At 42.9% G+C, this 17,241-nt stretch overlaps 1 protein-coding gene across 1 annotated transcript; it reads right to left on the bottom strand.

Moving 5' to 3' along the window:
* Nucleotides 1-14,705: 14,705 nt before the first annotated feature.
* On the bottom strand, nucleotides 14,706-16,354 carry LOC18429417 (agmatine hydroxycinnamoyltransferase 1). The gene has a single exon (XM_006838703.3). The coding sequence runs from the start codon at nucleotides 16,086-16,088 to the stop codon at nucleotides 14,781-14,783; it is 1,308 nt and encodes a 435-aa protein (XP_006838766.1). The 5' UTR covers nucleotides 16,089-16,354; the 3' UTR covers nucleotides 14,706-14,780.
* Nucleotides 16,355-17,241: the final 887 nt, after the last annotated feature.

The raw sequence follows: 17,241 nt of genomic DNA, 5'->3' as shown, positions 1-17,241 counted from the left end.
GTAATGAAGAGGGTCGCCCCCCCAGATCTATGTGAGATCTATGCATTGGGTCGCCTAATGGTAGTGTAATACCCTCTCGCCAAAAGGGCACAAGGAGAGGGTAGTGTCTTACAAGGCATCTGCCTATCGAAAACCCCAAAGCACACTGAGGATGTGTATGTATGTGAGGGCCTTACGAAGTGGGTATTCCACTTGTCATGGTCCACCCTCCTGAGTGAGGGTAGAAGTCCCAAGTTCAGAATTGACTTAGCCTGACCGACGTGGCTTTTACTTCAGGAGTAGATTGATCTGTTTGCCTGACTTATTTACCCTTTCTGCGTCAGCTTTTAACTGAAGTTGTGATCTACTGTCTTTATTACTCTACTTTAAGAAAGGTGATTATGACGTATGCATTATATATATTGAACTGTCTTTCTCAAATTTCTGTTAGAGTGTTGAGAAGCATGTTGAGGGACTTTATTTGATACATGTGTATATGTAAATATATGTGTGTTACGTATTTGTTATTACTATCATGCTAGTTGGAATGCAATGGTGTAGATCTACTTACTAGGCTGTTAGCTCATGCCATCTTATTTTCATAACTGTAGAGTGAAGAGTGTTGACACCTGTGCTTAAGGTGGGTGACCATTGGGGATTTGAAGCTTGAAGTTGAGAGGTTAGAAAGCCGTCCTTTGAATACTTTCACTTTATGTTTTGAATGTCTCAGTAATGTTTGGTGTACCTCATTTTGTGTATTTTGGGCCAGTAGTGCCTTGAAGGAATTGTAAAGATTTTTTAATATTGGATGAATGAGTTGGCTATACTTTTGGAATTGTCATTTGTTTTGAAGGATGGTTTTATCCTGGATTTGTTTCATGGTTTGCTCTTGATTCCGTGTTTTCATGCGTTGAGCCACTCATACTTGAGTGACGTTCACGACCTTCGGTCGCAATCCCGCGCTCTGTTACCCGTCGGCAGGGGTCAGGGGGCGGGGTCGTGACATTGACACACTTGTGTCACCCAATCTTTGACTGTTTAAATTTCAAATTTTGAAGTCGAACCAACTGGATAAGGATCTCTAACCTTTTCCCGATCACTCAAAGGTTTATAAAAGGACTCAAGTCAACAAGTTCACTGAGACTCTGTGAGTGTGGCCAAAACACCTAGAATCCTAGGATCATCAACCCCCATTAGAGAAACCCAAACCGCAGCCTTTGATCATTAGATCAAAAAATCCATAAATTTCACTTCAACCAAAACTATGATTTGGTCAAATTCTAGAGAAAAAAAGGAGGATAAACGATGTAAACTGAAGACGCGGTTCTGATACGGGCAAAGTTTCAAAGCTTCATATGTCCCAAACCAATTGGCCCAATCATGTAAGCCCCTCTTTCCTATTTCTTTCAGTTACTTTCATTTCTAGTTAGATTTTTATTTAATTTCGTTTCTTTAATGGATTTAATGTAGAAATCATGCTGGCCCCACTAGTGATGTAAGGAAGGATCTATTCATTTGAATAGATTAACCCTAGATCATAATTTAATTGATCGCACGACATCTCTATCATTTTAATTAACTAACAAGTTTGTAGTGTTAGATCGGGATATTTTTCATTTGGAAATCTCTCAGGTTTGCACTGTAAACAACTGTAGAATTTGATCTCTATATCATCTGAAACCAACACTATCGGGATTTTCAAAGTATTCAAGGTAAGTTGGTCTCTTTCAAAGTAGTAGACACTCTGGCGTTCCCTATCCTTCAAGGGGCAGGCGAACGTTAAAGATAAAGCAAACATTTTAAAATTCGTCTTGACATCACGTGGTCAGAGGGTACACCAACTATCCCTCCAAGTCATTGTGCTCACCGACTTACCTACCTATGGCATTTTTCCTCCTAGGGTTTTTAACATTGTCAGTGAGTTACACAAGCTTGAAACTTGAGTTGGATTTTCTGACCATGCCACTTAACTTCAGGGGTTTTGCAGTTTGCAATTTTTATTTCTGGCATTTTATTTGATCTCCTTAAGGTTTCCTAAGGCTATCTATAGGAAAAGGCCTTCTATAGGAAGAGACTTGTCTGGTTGAATCCGAAGAGAGAGACGAGGCAACAATGTTGTATTCATCATATGCGGGTGTCCAAGCTCCTTCGTTTTAGAAAACGTTTTACAAATTTTGAAAGTAGGGGGAGATTTGAAATAGAACTCAGAGTAAGGACATATTACGATTGTAACAAAGAAATTAAAGTTTATGAAATCACAGACATATAGTGAGAATTTTGAAAAGAGAAAGATATTTTGAAAAACAAAGTTGGTTAGCAGTTTTAACTCCTGCAACCACAAAGCTCTCTAAGCAGATTAGCGTCATGCAGCGATGGACCATACACCCGACCCTTTTATGTCATATGGGGATAGACGTTTGAACAAGGTGGTTGTGCCTTGAACTCATTGAACATGGTGGTTGTGCCCTAAACAACATTGAACAGGGTGGTTGTGCCCTGAACACATCTGACATTTTACGTCATACGGGGCTAGATGTTATCGGTCTCGTCTCTTTTACGTCGCACGAGTTTGACGTTGAACTGGATATACCCGACCTTTAGTGTCTACGGGGCCAGACATTTGAATAGGGTGGTTGTGCCTTGAAAACATTGAACAATGTGGTTTTGCCTTGAACACATTGAATAGCGTGATTGTGCCCTAAACACATCTGACATTTTACGTCATACGGGGCTAGACGTTACCTATCTTGTTCAAGCTCATGCCACCGAGGAGTGTTCTCTCTTTTTTATTTTTTTTTTTATTTTTTTTGAAATTTTTGAAACTTGGTTGGAGGTTTTGGCTCATGCCACCATGGAGCGTTTTTATTTTCTTGAAATTTTTTGAAATTTTCTAGAAAGGCTCATGCCACCGAGGAGCGTTTTATTTTAAAAGTTAATAAAAATACTTGATAATGACCATAAAAACCATGACAAACCATGTTTGGTGCTTAGAAGTCCCCAAAATTAAGTGGAGGCATTTTTGAGAAAAAAAAGTTTGGGCGACACAAGGCGAGTCGCCCGGGCAGCACTACTGGTGTCGCCCAAGTTTGGGCAACATAGTTGGTGTCGCCTACTTAAAAAAAAAAAAAATATTTTTTATTAAAATTTTGGGAATAAAAACAAAGAGGTTTTGACATAAAAAACTTCGGCGACACCAGTGGTGTCACTCGGGCGACACTAGGAGTGTCGCTCATACAAGTTGGGATATAAATGGGATACGAGAGATGTGGGCGACACGTGCAATGTCGCCCAAACAGGCCAGACGACACTAGGCATGTTGCCCAAAAATATATATATTTATTTTTTTTATTTTTTATTTTTTGGTTACTTTTGGGAGAATTCTGCTCCTGTTGGGAGGTCCTTTGCAACCGTTTCCTTATTATGGGGAGTTTGAAAAACCCCTTCTCATTTATTTTTTATTTATTATTATTTATTTATTTATTGCCCCTATTGGGAATTCTTGTAGTAAGTGTGCACTTGATTCATTGAAGAATAGTAGAACACTTTCCTCGCACACACTTCTCAAACTGAATTTCTTACAAACTCAGCCCCCCTAGTTGTAGGGTTTTTGTCTCGAATCTCCGGCTATCGAACCGTCATACACACATACGGGGATGAGCTCACCTCGTTTTGCCTCAGGGGATCTAGTCGAGAGAAAAGCACTCCCAGACTAGCCAATTTCGTCATTGATGAGATTCACCCATCTCCGATATGTGATAGTTGGTAGTCATACTTATACAATCATGGAGTGTCTGGCTAGTTTCAAGCCTTCATAACAGGCAGAGGAAGTTGGCTTTGAGAGCGAGGCCAGATTGACTAACAGTTAGCCTCTTGTAGTGATGGAGGAAGTCCCTTATAAAAGGAGAAAGCTATTGAAAATGGATGATTTTAACAATCAAATTGAAACAACATTTTCAAAATAGATGGACGTTACAGTTTTGCCAGCTGTGGCCCCTTTAGTGGTCATTTTCTTTGTTATATTCTACCCAAAGATGATGAAAGGATTACCTTGTGCGATCGTGAGAACTCAGAAATCACGAAGTTGTCTTTTTACCTTTGGAACTTTCATCATCTGCTTCGCGGATCCATGAAGAGTCTTCTGAATTCTTTCCGGGCTTTCCTCTTGGTGGGTCTCGACGGTTTTCAGGGTTTGACGAAATCACTTCGGTTTTCCATTCATGTCACCCTCCTACATCTTTTTGAGTTGGTTATGTTGGGAACCTACAGGGTTTAGCAGGGACAATACATCGTGGGTTTGACTAACGCATCTGAAACCACGAAAGATACTTCCCCATTGTTCTCATTCTCTTACTCTATTTCTTTTTCGATCCTCGGTGGGGAGGGGTCATGTTTGATCCTTATATAAAATGGCAATGTGGTGATTTCTGGAGGAATATTAACCATCGAAGCAAGGGTTGCAAGGGTGTCGGTGAACCGATTGTTTTCCCTAGTTACATGCTGAATGGTGTTTTTCTTAAACTATGGAATCATCTTTTCCACATTTTCTTGATAGGGTTTTAGATTTTCTTCTTTCACCCTCCAAATCCCTTGAACTTAGTTTATGATGAGTAAGGAGTCACCAATCACTCGTATTTGCTGGATTTTCATTCCCATGGCATTCTCAAGCCCAGCTATCAAGGCTTCATATTCATCAACGTTATTGGTACATTGGAAATTCAATCTGATGGTTGTTGGCATTAAAATCTTCTCGGGTGAGTATAGTATGACTCTTATACTTGACTTGTATTCGTTCTTTGCACCGTCGAAGTATAACTTTCGAATTGAGTCCTCAGTTGTGAAGAGGTTCTCATCAGGGAGTTCTGTGTTAACGAGAATATTGTCTGGCAGTGCATATTCAGCTAAGTGGTCAGCAATGCTTGTCCTTTGACCTATCTTTTAGTGACATACTCGATCTCGAACTCTCGTAATAGCATTCTCCACTTCGCCAAACGTCCGTTGAGGACTGGCCTCTCTAATAGGTACTTGAGTGGGTCAAGTTTTTATATGAGCTTGACTGAATGAGATAAGACATAATGTCCTAGTTTCTGCATGGCCCACACAAGTGTTAAGTAGTGTTTATCCACATCCGTGTATCTTGTCTCATAGTCAACTATGGTTTTGCTGATATAGTATATCGTTTGTTCTTTTTCATGGTCATTACATTGTCTTAACATTGCCCCCATGGTCTTGTCTTTCACTGACATGTATAGGAACAAGGGTTTATCTTGATTAGAAGGACTAAGGATGGGAGGGTTTGTGAGGTACTCCATGATTTGATCGAACGCTTCTTGGCATTCATTGTCTGATATGAATGAGGTGTCCTTCTTAAGGATTCTATTGAATGGTGCGCACTTATCTGCCAGTTGTGAAATGAAACGCCTTATGGCTTGTATGCGACTTTGAAGCCAATGGATTTCTCTGATGTTTCAGGGAGGAGGCATTTCAGTGATGGCTTGTATTTTAGACGGGTCCACCTCAATGCCTCTTTGGCTTACTATAAAGCCTAGTAATTTGCCGGATTCAACTCCAAAAGCACATTTTTTGGGATTGAATTTGAGTTGATGTTTCCGGAGTCTTTAAAAAATGGTTCTCAGGTTGGTGAGATGATCAGACCTGATCTTTGACTTGACCAGAATGCCGTCGACATAGTCTTCCATAATGGTATGCATTGGATCGTGGAAGATGCTAGTCATTGCCCATTGATAAGTTTCTCTTGCATTTTTGAGACCGAAGGGCATGACTTTGTAACAGTAGGTTCCCCATTGCGCTATGAATGACGTCTTGGTTTAGTCTTCTTCTGCCATGAGAATTTGGTTGTAGCCCGAGAATCCATCCATGAATGACAACATCTCGTGACCCGCAGTGCTGTCGACCAAGGCATCTATGTTTGGTAATGGAAAATTGTATTTGGGACATGCCTTATTGAGGTCTCTGTAATCGACACACACTCGGATCCTCTCGTCTTTCTTGAGTACAACCACTACGTTAGCCAACCATTTTGAATAATCGACGGGAGTAATGAACCTCGCCTTGAGCAGTTTGCTGATTTGTTCTTTGATTTTGAGCTCGAGGTGGGTCTTTTGATGTCGGAGTTTCTGCCTTACAGGCTTCGCCCCTTCGTTGAATATTAGGTGATGTTGCACTAACGTGGATCTAGCCCTGGCATATCATCGTATGACCAGGAGAAGACATCGCAATATTCCTTGAGAAAGGAAATCACATTTTTTCGCTCCTCAGAAGATAAAGAGGCTCCATTCTTGGTTAACTTGGGTCCTTCTCAGTTCCTAGGTTTACGCCAATCGTCTCTTCGATGATAGCCGTTGGGTCACCATTGAACCTCTTCTTGAATTGCTCAACATGGGAAGTAAGTTCCTCAGGTTAAGAGATTTCTTCAGACTCTTGACTCTCTTGATCTTCATCTTGATCGTCTCGGGTATTATGCACCGTTATTGGGCTAACTTGAGTGAGCGTCGTTTTTGAAAATTCTTTTTCATTATTATCAGCTTTATCATGTTTTGAATTTTCCATAGTTTTTTAAATGTCGCAAGAGGTGTCCCTTATGGGACTGGAGAGAGAAATGTTGGGGACAGAATGCGTAGGGTGGTTAGATGGCCACCCTATTTCTATCCGGTTTTTGGCATCGGGACTTGAAGGCGCTGCTGGTATGCTTCCAGCGATTCTTGAGATAGAAGAGTGATCGACCAATTTCGTTCCTGGGTTTGGATAGGCGAATGAGCATGCTCGGCTGTGTTAGAGCCAATTGTGCATACCTTCAAATCCAGGTCAGCGAAAAGGTCTTCAATTCCCAGTTCTTGTGTGTACTGAGATGTGGAAGAACAGTTATTCCCTATTGGGGAATCAAGGATCACTTTTGGCCATTTTGAAGGACGGGAATTGAGAGGATCGAGGCTTTGAATGCCTCCTGATATAAAGCTTGGATAGCTTGAAGGCGTCATCAGGCTTTGAAATAAAGTGAGAGAACACTTGATTCCTTTTTTATCCCCGTTTTCAGTTTTGGCTAGGGGTGATTCAAAAGTTGCCTTTGTTACGCCTTGCCCTTGACTCCTCAAGCCTTGGCCTGGTCGGAAGCCTTGGGAGAGGAGCATGTGCCAAGCTTCGAGAGACCCAAAATCGTATCGATGTTGCCGTTGGATAATGTCCTCCATCGATGCAGAAGTTTACAAAATTTGAGGAACAGGATTGCTGACCTCTAGGCGTAAGGTGACACGATCAGCTTGCTCGAAGGAAGCGAGTGAGATTTCTCCAAGCTCAACCCCTACAGCAAGCTTCTCGTTATGGATGCTATGATTGAGAAAAGCAAGGGGGTTCAGCGCATACCTACACGACGCCATTTTTCATATGAAATTTGTGGCATTGATGGAGCGTAGAGGCGACCACGAGGTTTTCATGCAGCCATGGTCTTCCTAGAAGCATGTTGAATGAAGGTTTTATGTCTAAGACGTAAAACTTTATCACTTGGATGACCGGGCCTATCTTAAGTGTGAGATGCAGTATGCCTTCAGCTTGTCTCTTAGTCCCGTCGTACGTAGCGATAGTTAGTTGACACGAATCGAAGTCATCCGAGCTTTTGTCTATCTGCTCCACCGTTTTCATAGGGCATATGTTTAGGGATGCCCCGTTATCAACAAGCACTCTCTATATTTCATATTCTTGCATGAAAACAATGATGTGCAGAAGCTGGACATGAAAGCGATTGAAGCTGGCCGGGATGTCATCGTCCGTGAACACAATTGGCATTGGTGCCATTAGTTGGTTGATCATACCGTACAACTCATCCGGCTGTGTGTTGCTCGGGATGCATGTATTGGTGAGGGACTTTCGATCTAGGCCCTGTGTGCTGGTGAGTTGGCGAGTAGCTCCAAGAAGGAGATTTGAGCTTGGATCTTCCCTAGTTGAGTCGGTAGATCATAGGTGGTTATAGATCCTTGAATTTCCTTGCTAGGCTCGTGATCTATAATCCTTGTTGGTTGTCTAGCTCTTGAGGAGTTTCTCATCAATTTATCGAGAGTGTCGCCCATTAATTGAATGGGTTTGAACACTCAGCCTCTTTGGGTTAGGGAATCAACCTTGCCAGCTTGAAGCTTGATAGGATCAGCTCTAGCAAGAGGAATGGGGGATTTCGAGGTGTTGGCCCCTTGTTTGGGAAATGACTCCTTTTCATGGGTTTTGACCATACCGATCTCTAGTGTGTCATCTTTGTCATATTGATCCCACTTGGGAAGGTTGTCGAGGTTTGGAGATGAAGGGCTTCCTCTTAGAAGATCTAATAGATCTTCTTCAGGTTCTTGAAAATGATGATCACAAGCCAATATGAATTGACTGGGATCTTCTTCTTCGTCTCCACATTCAACCATGTGAATGACAATATTCTTTTGAGTTGTCTAGAGCTCCCGGATTTTCTATCGTTATGACCATATTTTTAGAGAGAGGGTTTTTGAAGATAGCCATCTTTTGATTAGGCTCTTCAACGAGTTGATTTCTAAGTGCGACAGTGATGTCCCCCCTATTGATTAACCCCTGAATTAGCCGTTTCAAGTATATGCAGTTTTGAGTATCATGTGCATGGTTTTGATGCCATTTGCACCACCTACTCTTGTTCGTGACTTGAAATGGTGGTTCAGATAGTGGCGTTAGATAAACCATGTTTCTTGCCAAGAGTAATTCCATCACTTTTTCCAGCGGGTCTTTGAGGGGAGTGAAATCATCCTCTCACCTTTGCTTATTATTTCGAGCGTTGGCTCTAGGCGAGCCCTGTCGGTTTTGGTTCTGATTGTTGTGCTGGCTGAACCTTGAGCCGTCCATTAACGACAATCTCGTTAACCTGGCCGGAAGCCCTCGCCTTGATATTGTTTTTGCTCTTATTTTGGGGAGTCGTTATTGGTTATTGTCGGGCCTGGTACTGAGGGGTATCCCTCTCGCCCTTTCATGTTGTGCCACCCGCTCGATCATGGAGTCGAAAGAGTGGGGGATAAGACCTTGGCTAAAAAGGGTTATGTATTCAAGAGCAGCATTCTTTAAGGCCATGGAGATTTTGGCTGGGTCTGTCAGTGGGCATTCTACAACCCGAATTGCCGCCTCGCAGAATCGACGGATGAAATCCTTGAATGATTCTCCTGGATTTTTCTTCGTTGCACTGAGCTCGCCCAGGGAGAGAGATCTTGGTGTCGACTCGAGGTAGTTTGAGACGAATAGGTTGAACATTTCGTCTGGAATGATGTGGTTTTGAGCGGACATTGTTCTCCGATGCCAATTCAAGGCCTCGCTTGTCAATGTTTGTGAAAATACGGCCTTCAATTGGTTAGGCCTGTCTCGCAAAGCTCTCACGGAGAGAAGATACGCATTGATGTGAGCATCTGGATCGCTCTTCCCATTAAACTTATTCCTAAATTTTGGGAGAACAAATCCCAGGGGAAGGTCCTCCATGCCTCCAAGGGTCTCTTGAACATAAGCCTTTGGGGGTAGAATATCATGTATTCCCATTCTTACAAGCATATCCTGCATCGCTTTTAAAGTTCCCTCTTGTTGGGTGTTCGGCATGACAGTAGGCCCACTAGTCGGTGGGTTCCCAAGCGTGGACTGATGAGTCGAGATTTGGGGTATACGTTGGACTGTATGGGCCTGAGATTGATAAGCTGCAGTCACCGGGGCGGTTTAATACAACTGCATCTAAGGGGCATAGTGACCCATGGGTGTCACCACCGGTTGCAAAAATTGCACGATTTGTTGGACTGGATGAATTAGAGGGACCGTTTGAAGAATCGGCTGACCCGGTTGTGCTAAGGTTTGACTTATACCACTAAGTTGGTTTGGTATTGACCCGTAAGCTGGGGCATGAACAGTGTATCCTAGGTCAACTAGACTTTTGAGAGCAGCTTGGACACCTGTCTCGCCTAGGGACCTCTGCCTCGTACAGTATTTAGGACATCATGAGCTGTACTATGGCGACTCGAGGTAGGGTTGGATCCCCTAGACCTAGGTGGGTCTTGGTCTTGAGATCGCTGGACATTGGGCTTATCTGGGTTCAAGTTACTGAAATTGACGTTAGATGCTGCATGGATTTCTTCCCTCAATCGAGTTTCACTTTGGTTGCCTAAAGTCTCATGCATGATGACTCTAGGTCGGACCCCTTGACTATTCAGAGTCTTTCGGGCCGAACTAGCATTTCGGATCACACCAATTTCAGGATTAGGAGTGGATGCTTGGGACTCTGTCTCTAACTAAAGACCTGGGTGTTGGATAATGGATTGGCTTGAGGTCTATTGATAGTTCCAAGGGATTGTAGCATATTGGTCCCTAAGTTTGGTTTAGAGTCAGCTGTGGAGCAATCATCATGGTCGCCTTGAGTAGCCGACATGGTGACTCTCTTTGGCTGGGTTCTGAAATTTAGACTTAGGTAAGAACTAGACTTGATGATCTCTAGGGGCAAAACTTTGGCTCAGACTAGACTAGAATCTAGACATGTTAGACTCAATGGGTTTTGGTTCAGACCCTGAACTAAGGTAAGTCTAGTCTAGCTCTAGAGGCAACTCTATGCTTAGACCTATGTCAGAACCTAGACTAAGATCTAGACTAGGTGGTGCATGAGTCTCGGCTTGGATCAAGGGTGGGTCTAGGTTCGGACCGGGGTGTGAGCTTGATTCGGACCTGGACCGAGCTGAGTGCAAGCCTGGGCTCGAACCTAGAGGGTTTTGAAACTCAGACCGGATTTGGACCCATAATGGATCAAGATTGAACTAGGAACGAGCCTTCAGCTCGGACCAAGAGGAGGCCTAGGTTCGGACCTGGGTGTGAACCTGGTTCGAACCTGGGCTAGGCTAGGTACAAGCCTGGACTAGGACCTAGAGAGTTTTAATGATCAGACCAGGCGTGGACCTAGACTGGATCAAAGATGAGCTGGGAACAAGCTTTCGGCTAGGACAAAGAGGGGGCCTAGGTTCGGACTTGGGTGTGAACCTGGTGGGACCTGGGCTAGGCTGGGTACAAGTCTGGACTTGGACCCAAAGAATTTTAATGATCAAACCAAGCGCGGACCTGGACTGTATCAAAGATGAGCTAGGAACGAGCCTTCAGCTAAGACCAAGAGGGGGCATAGGTTTGGATCAAGGCGAAACCTGGTTCTGACCTATGCTAAGCTGTGTATAAGCCTGAACTAGGACCTAGAAGCTTCAGCTCAGACCAAAAGTGGGTCCGGACTACAATCTAAGATTAACCGATAAAAAATAAATAAGCAAGCACACGAAAACTTTTCGCCTAGTCTGATTATGGGTAGGCTTGGCTTGAGAGTGGGTTCCTAACTATTGAAATACGGCTAGGCTGATATAGATCCCCACGTAGGTCCTGGCCTCCTGTTATAGGATGTTCACCAGGTCCTACTATACGCAGAGTTGCTTTGAGGCAGAGGATTACGGAGGGGCGCTCATAGTTAAAGTTACGCGAATCCCAACCACCTCTGCTCCCAATGATAGGTTCCCATCATGCCGTTAACGTGGATTTTAGGGGTTTTCAAAATATTTGTTTGTTGGTTTGCCGGACATTCCCGATCGGGTGTGTGATGGAGTGTGTAAAGAAGTACGCAATCAAAAATAAAGTCAAGCACGCAATGCACACAAAACAAGCAAGGCAATAAGTGAGCACTTGGCACTGATCGTGCCTAGCGATGCGCGCTTCGAGGCAAAACTCACTCGAAGCACAGTATAGATGGAGGGGTAAGAAACCCCTAAGAAGGTAAAGTCAGAACAATGAGACCAGGTACAGTCCGTGCTAAGTCAAGCGCGGCCCGAGTCGAGGTGACTCGAACGGGACATAGTTCAGGGTGCAAGTGGCCTTCGATGTATATATAGTTTGTTTTTATCTTTCTTAAATTTGATTAAAACAGTTAAACTAAGCATGGTGAAAGCAGAGAAAACATGGTTTCAGTCAAAATAAACCAGCTAAAAATAAAATAAAAGAAGTCAGAAACAGCAAAAACCTATCTGAATAATTGTTTTTTTTTTTTTTTTAAATTATTTTGAGTCAAAAGATGGTCAACAGGGAGGCAAAAGTCCCTAGAATGGGTCTGTGGGGTCCTAGAAATTTTTTGGGACTTTTGCAGGGTGGGCGACACGGGTGGTGTCGCCTTTGCAGGGTGGGCGACACTATATTTTATTATTATTGTTTTTATATATTTTTCTTGTTAATATTAATGAAATAAGACTACGTTAAACTTGGAAGAAACAGGAAAAAAATATATTTTTGATGAAATAAACTAAAATTGAGCAAACAGACAAAAGCAAATACGACAGGTCTGTATCAAGTAAAATATTTTTTTGGTATTTTTGAAAATTGTATTTTCCTCTGAAATTTTGTGAACGGTCATGAAAAAGGCCCTAGAACAGATTTGCAAAGTTTCATAAAATTCTGAAACTTTCAAATTTTGGGGATATGGGCAGCACTGGTGGTGTCGCCCAGGCGACACAGCTGGTGACGCCCAGGCGACACAGCTGGTGACGCCCAGGCAACACAGCTGGTGACGCCCAGGCGACACAGCTAGGTCGCCTAGATCAGACAGGGTTTTGAAGCATCAAAACCCTGGATCTGGATCCCCATAGATTCTTGGGACTTTTTGTGAATGATCCCAGTGAAAAATAGTGAAATAAAAGAGTACTTTGGCACTTGGATCAAGCTCGAAATGCCCCGCGGTGAGTGCCAAACTGTTTATGATGAAAATCAGACAGATCTTCCGATGAAAATATCTCGATTTTAACACCTTAAACTAAATGAAAGTGTAAGAAATAAAATGGTAAAGAAAGTGGACAAATCTAATTCAGATCTGAGGCCAGATTTGCTCGAAAATGAGCAGATCTACTCTCAGATCTGTGGCAGGGCCAGATGATCCAGAGCATCCAAAACATGATTTTAAAGAAAATAAGAAGATCAAAATGAAATTAAAACAATAAAGAAGAATGAAAAAAAGAAAGGAAAATGCGACCAAACCGGGCTGGATGGCCTGGGACTCCCAAGCCTTCTGGGGCTCGCCCGTATCAGAATAGGTCCTCTATTGTCACTTAGAGTCGGATGTTTATCAGCAAATCTCTTCAGTGTGAAGGATTTTTTTTAGGGTTCTATCCTAAAGGTAGATCTGGCGTTTCTCTAAGGAGGTTAAGGCTTCCTGACACAATTTCCAGGCCTGTAACTCCCTCAGGTTTTTCATCTCTATCTCATTTGTTTCTTTTTCTCTGCTAGGGTATTTCTCTCTCTCTGTCTCTATCTCCTAGGGTTTTTTCTCTCTCCTATCTCCTCAGGGTTTCTATCTTTGAAAAATCCCCTTTTCTCTCTCTTTCCATCCCCTCTAAATGGTCTCGAAAAGATGCTAAAAAGGGGGCCAAAATTGTTTGGGAAGAACATCTTCCTGCAACAAACAAATCCCTCTATCAAAGATCCACCTTTTGGGGGTCACGGATAGGCGTGTCGCCCCAAGAAAGGTAAAAAAACATTAAAAAAGCCAAAAATTTCATTTAGGGGCAAAATGGTCTAGGCGACTCTGGTAGTGTCGCCCGAACACTACCCATGTCGCCCAAATAAAATTTGGTCAAAATTGACTATTTTACATTGAGTGCATTCCCCATCCTCTCATGAAGCTACTAGAAAAAATTTGGGTCAAAACGGATTTTTTTACTATTTTTAATGATTTTTTTTGGTAAACATGACATTTACTAGACTGATTTGGGCGACCTGCTAGTGTCGCCCAGTCCAGGCTGGGCAACACGGCTAGTGTCACCCAACTCAAAACTTGTCCAAAATTCCTTTTTTTCAATTTGGGTATTTTTCTTAGCCTCTTATGAAGCTCTCGGAGAAAATTGTGATCAAAACGGATGTATTTACTATTTTTAATGATTTTTTTGGTAAAACAAGGTGTTTACAAAAATTTGGGTTAAGATAGGGTTCCGGGCAGGCAGACTGGTTCCGGGTCACATTGTAGGCTGTGTGAACTATGTATTTTGGTTTTACTAGGATAATGTGGTATAGAATCTACAACAAGAACCATAGAATCTACACCCTTATATAAACTTTTTCCTTTGTTACAACAAGAATCATAATATTCATCACTTCAACAAAATAAAACGAAAAGTTTATATAAGGTTGCAACCTTAAAATGTAGAATTATAGATGCAACTCAAAAATCCATCAGAGAGTGTTGTTTCAATATTGAAAAACCCTCTAATTCATCATCTCAACATCGAGATGAATGACTATGAAAAAAAAAAACTATGAATCCCAAAAAATAGTACATCTTGCAACACATTATCTAAACCATCCATTTGTAAGATTTTCATAAGTTTATAAATCTACTTGATTTTAACCATTTTTGGATTTTAAAATTTTATAATTAGATATAAAAATAAATTTTCAGATAATCCTAAGAATTTTATACACCAAAATTACGTGTTAGAATAAAATTTGGTTGCAGCCTCACAGAAACCACACCCATGTATTTTTTTAAAAATTTCCAGGTCGGGTCTAATCAGGGATAATATGTTTTCAAATTCAGGCGGACCCGAACCGCACACCCAACCGGGGCACATGAGAGTGGGAGACGTGGAGTAACCATGGAGAGGGTCTATTCTGATCATTTGATATATGAGTGAGTGAGAGAGAGAGAGAGAGAGGAGAGACATAGGGTAACCATGGAGAGACTAAAATCTAACCATTTGATCTTAGAAAGAGACACGACACCCAGCACTAGACATAGAGAGAGGGAGATCTTAGTCTATGGTGTGGCAGATGTCCTGAAACACGTCCATGTTGGACTCCAAAAGAGAGAGATAGACATCTGTTCCCCCCTTCCCATGGATCGCTGGCACAATCACCATTACCCCCTCCAAAGGAAAGTAAGAGGGCATAAACACATCAGGACCCCCACTTCCAAAATCCATTTCACCAAACGGGAGCCTAAGCCAACTGTTGGCCTCCAAATTAGGGCAATACACCGTCGACTCCACTTCCGCCGTGGGGACCAACTCACTCCAACGCGCCTCTTTCTCTACGAGAGCGTCAAAGTTCACAAAGGACCTCACGTACATATCGTTGACTTGGGCAATCGCCGCATGCACCACCTCAGCCACGTATTCCAGTGGCTGGCTCACTAACTCCCGCACCGTGGCTCGAGGAAAGGCCCACAAAACCAAGTTGCCAAAGTAGCCGTCGGCAATAGGAGGCACGAGCCGGGTGCGCACGTTGACCGAGATGCGCACCTGACTTGTCTCTTCCTCACCCACACTACGCACGTGCGTCACCTTTCGCCAAAGGTGCGAGACCAGACACTCGAAAGTGCTATAGCGACGTTCGCTTGAACAACGCACGGACGCGAGCGCCTTGAGCCGAGCTAAAAAGTCCGGAGAATAGTGGATCTTTTCTATTCGAATCGGGCTCGGCATTTTTTCCCATGGAACGTTCTTTACGAGCCTCTTCTCCATGTATTCGTTGCCCAAGTGGTCGAACTCTACGTCGAGCGGCTCGCGTGGCTTGACCATGGCTCGGTCGTGAGTTGGTACGGGATGCACCATGAGGCCACGCGTTGCTTGGCCCCAGGCCAGGAGGAAATTACCTGTGGCCTCACCATCGGCTATCAAGTGATTGGACGTGTAGCCAACCACAAGGGAGCCACAGGTAAAGCGGGTGAGCTGGACTAGCATTAACTCCTCGATGCCTTTGCTGCCCGGGTGAAGGTCCCATAGTTGGGGAGTTGATTTCAAGGGTCTGGCCTCGTCTAACGTGCATGAGGCCGTGGCCTCAATTAAGCGCACCCCTTTGTCATTGAGGACGATGGCTCGTTTATCGTCGCTAAGACGGCCAGCCCACTCGCGATAGTTGGAGAGCACGAGGCGAAGGCCACGCTCAATGGCGGAGTTAGGGGGTGTTGGAGCTTTGTAGGCATAGATTACAGAGATATAGGCGTTTCCAGCTGCTCGGTCAAAGGGGCTTAAGGGGATGGTGGTGGAGGTTGAAGGTGTAAAAGGTTTGGCTTCAAAGGAAGGGTATACCAGCCTCGAGCTATGCTTTTCAATCTTCATCTCTCTCTCCAGATTCCAGACTACAATCTCGGATTCCTACAGTCTAGGGATCTCCTCTGCTAGCATACAAAGTTCACCACACGAATAATTCTCTCGCTCTCTCTATGCACCTATACTGGGATCTCTGTCGCTCGGTCCTATCTCTCTCCCTCTCTCTCTCTCTCTCTCTCTAAAGGCTGGGTATAAGCTTCAAGGTAGGTGTTGTTCCTCTCTCTCTCTCTCCAGTCCGAACATAGCCCTTAGGGTAGGTGCGGTCTCACTCTATATTTCTGATACACAAATATAGTGGAATCCAAGTGCTTTTAAGGGGGATTTTATAGCAGAAATGGACTGTCCTCATGGGCGGTGACCTAAGGCTACGTCTTTGATGATTTCTTTAATTATTTTTTTCTGTTTTCCTCAAGGTTCGGTGTCCACGCTTCCCAAACGAGTACGCGTAGTTTCCAATGGGTCTTGTTTTATGTTGGGAAACTAGGTTTGTGTGACGCCACCTTTTGGCCTTTTTCGTCTAGTCAAGTGGCCCGTAGCAGCAAGGGTCAACACCCTCGCTAATCCGGATAAGCACAGGGCACTCATCTTTGCGTTATCCCTATCAAATTTCAACAGCGTCAAGCGGTGAAATCAAAAGCGGATAATTAAAGTTAATAGGCAAAATATTCGAAGAGATCATTTATCTTTGGACCCAGTTTCTATGCGGCTAATCCCGTAGAAATGCGGGCTTCTTAATAAATCTATTTTTGAGATGGATTTTAAGACTTAACTTTTTAGAGACATGTAATACCTAACATGGAGATCATGAATATGAAAAAATAAATAAATTTAAAAATAATAATTCTAGTAATAAAACATTTGGACCGTTAGTTTCAATTGCAAGTAATAACTCTACTTGCATCCATCTTTAAGATGGATGCTTATACTTTTTGGACTGCATATGTAGAAATGCAGTTCAGATCGTATGAAACAATTTTCTTTTATTTTTAATACAATGAGGTTATATTCATTTTTGTCTTTCAAATTTCAAGTATGGTGGTTATGAGTGTGTCATTCACTAGACTGAAAGTTAAAAAAAAGTTCTTAAACTTTGTGTCATACCCAATGCCATCCAATTTAACATCCAATGGCTACTAGCAATTGTGACTTCCTTGTATATAAA

Source organism: Amborella trichopoda, chromosome 3 (genome assembly GCF_054954075.1).
Source record: "Amborella trichopoda isolate Santa Cruz 75 chromosome 3, AtrichopodaSantaCruz75HAP2 v2.0, whole genome shotgun sequence".
In the NCBI taxonomy this organism is placed as follows: Eukaryota; Viridiplantae; Streptophyta; class Magnoliopsida; order Amborellales; family Amborellaceae; genus Amborella; species Amborella trichopoda.
Note: the sequence above shows the minus strand (reverse complement) of the source record. Positions and strands in the feature narration are given on the sequence as shown.

Bases quoted from the DNA above. Each gene is read 5' to 3' on its own strand.
- LOC18429417 (XM_006838703.3), bottom strand. From the start codon at position 16,088: ATGAAGATTGAAAAGCATAGCTCGAGGCTGGTATACCCTTCCTTTGAA.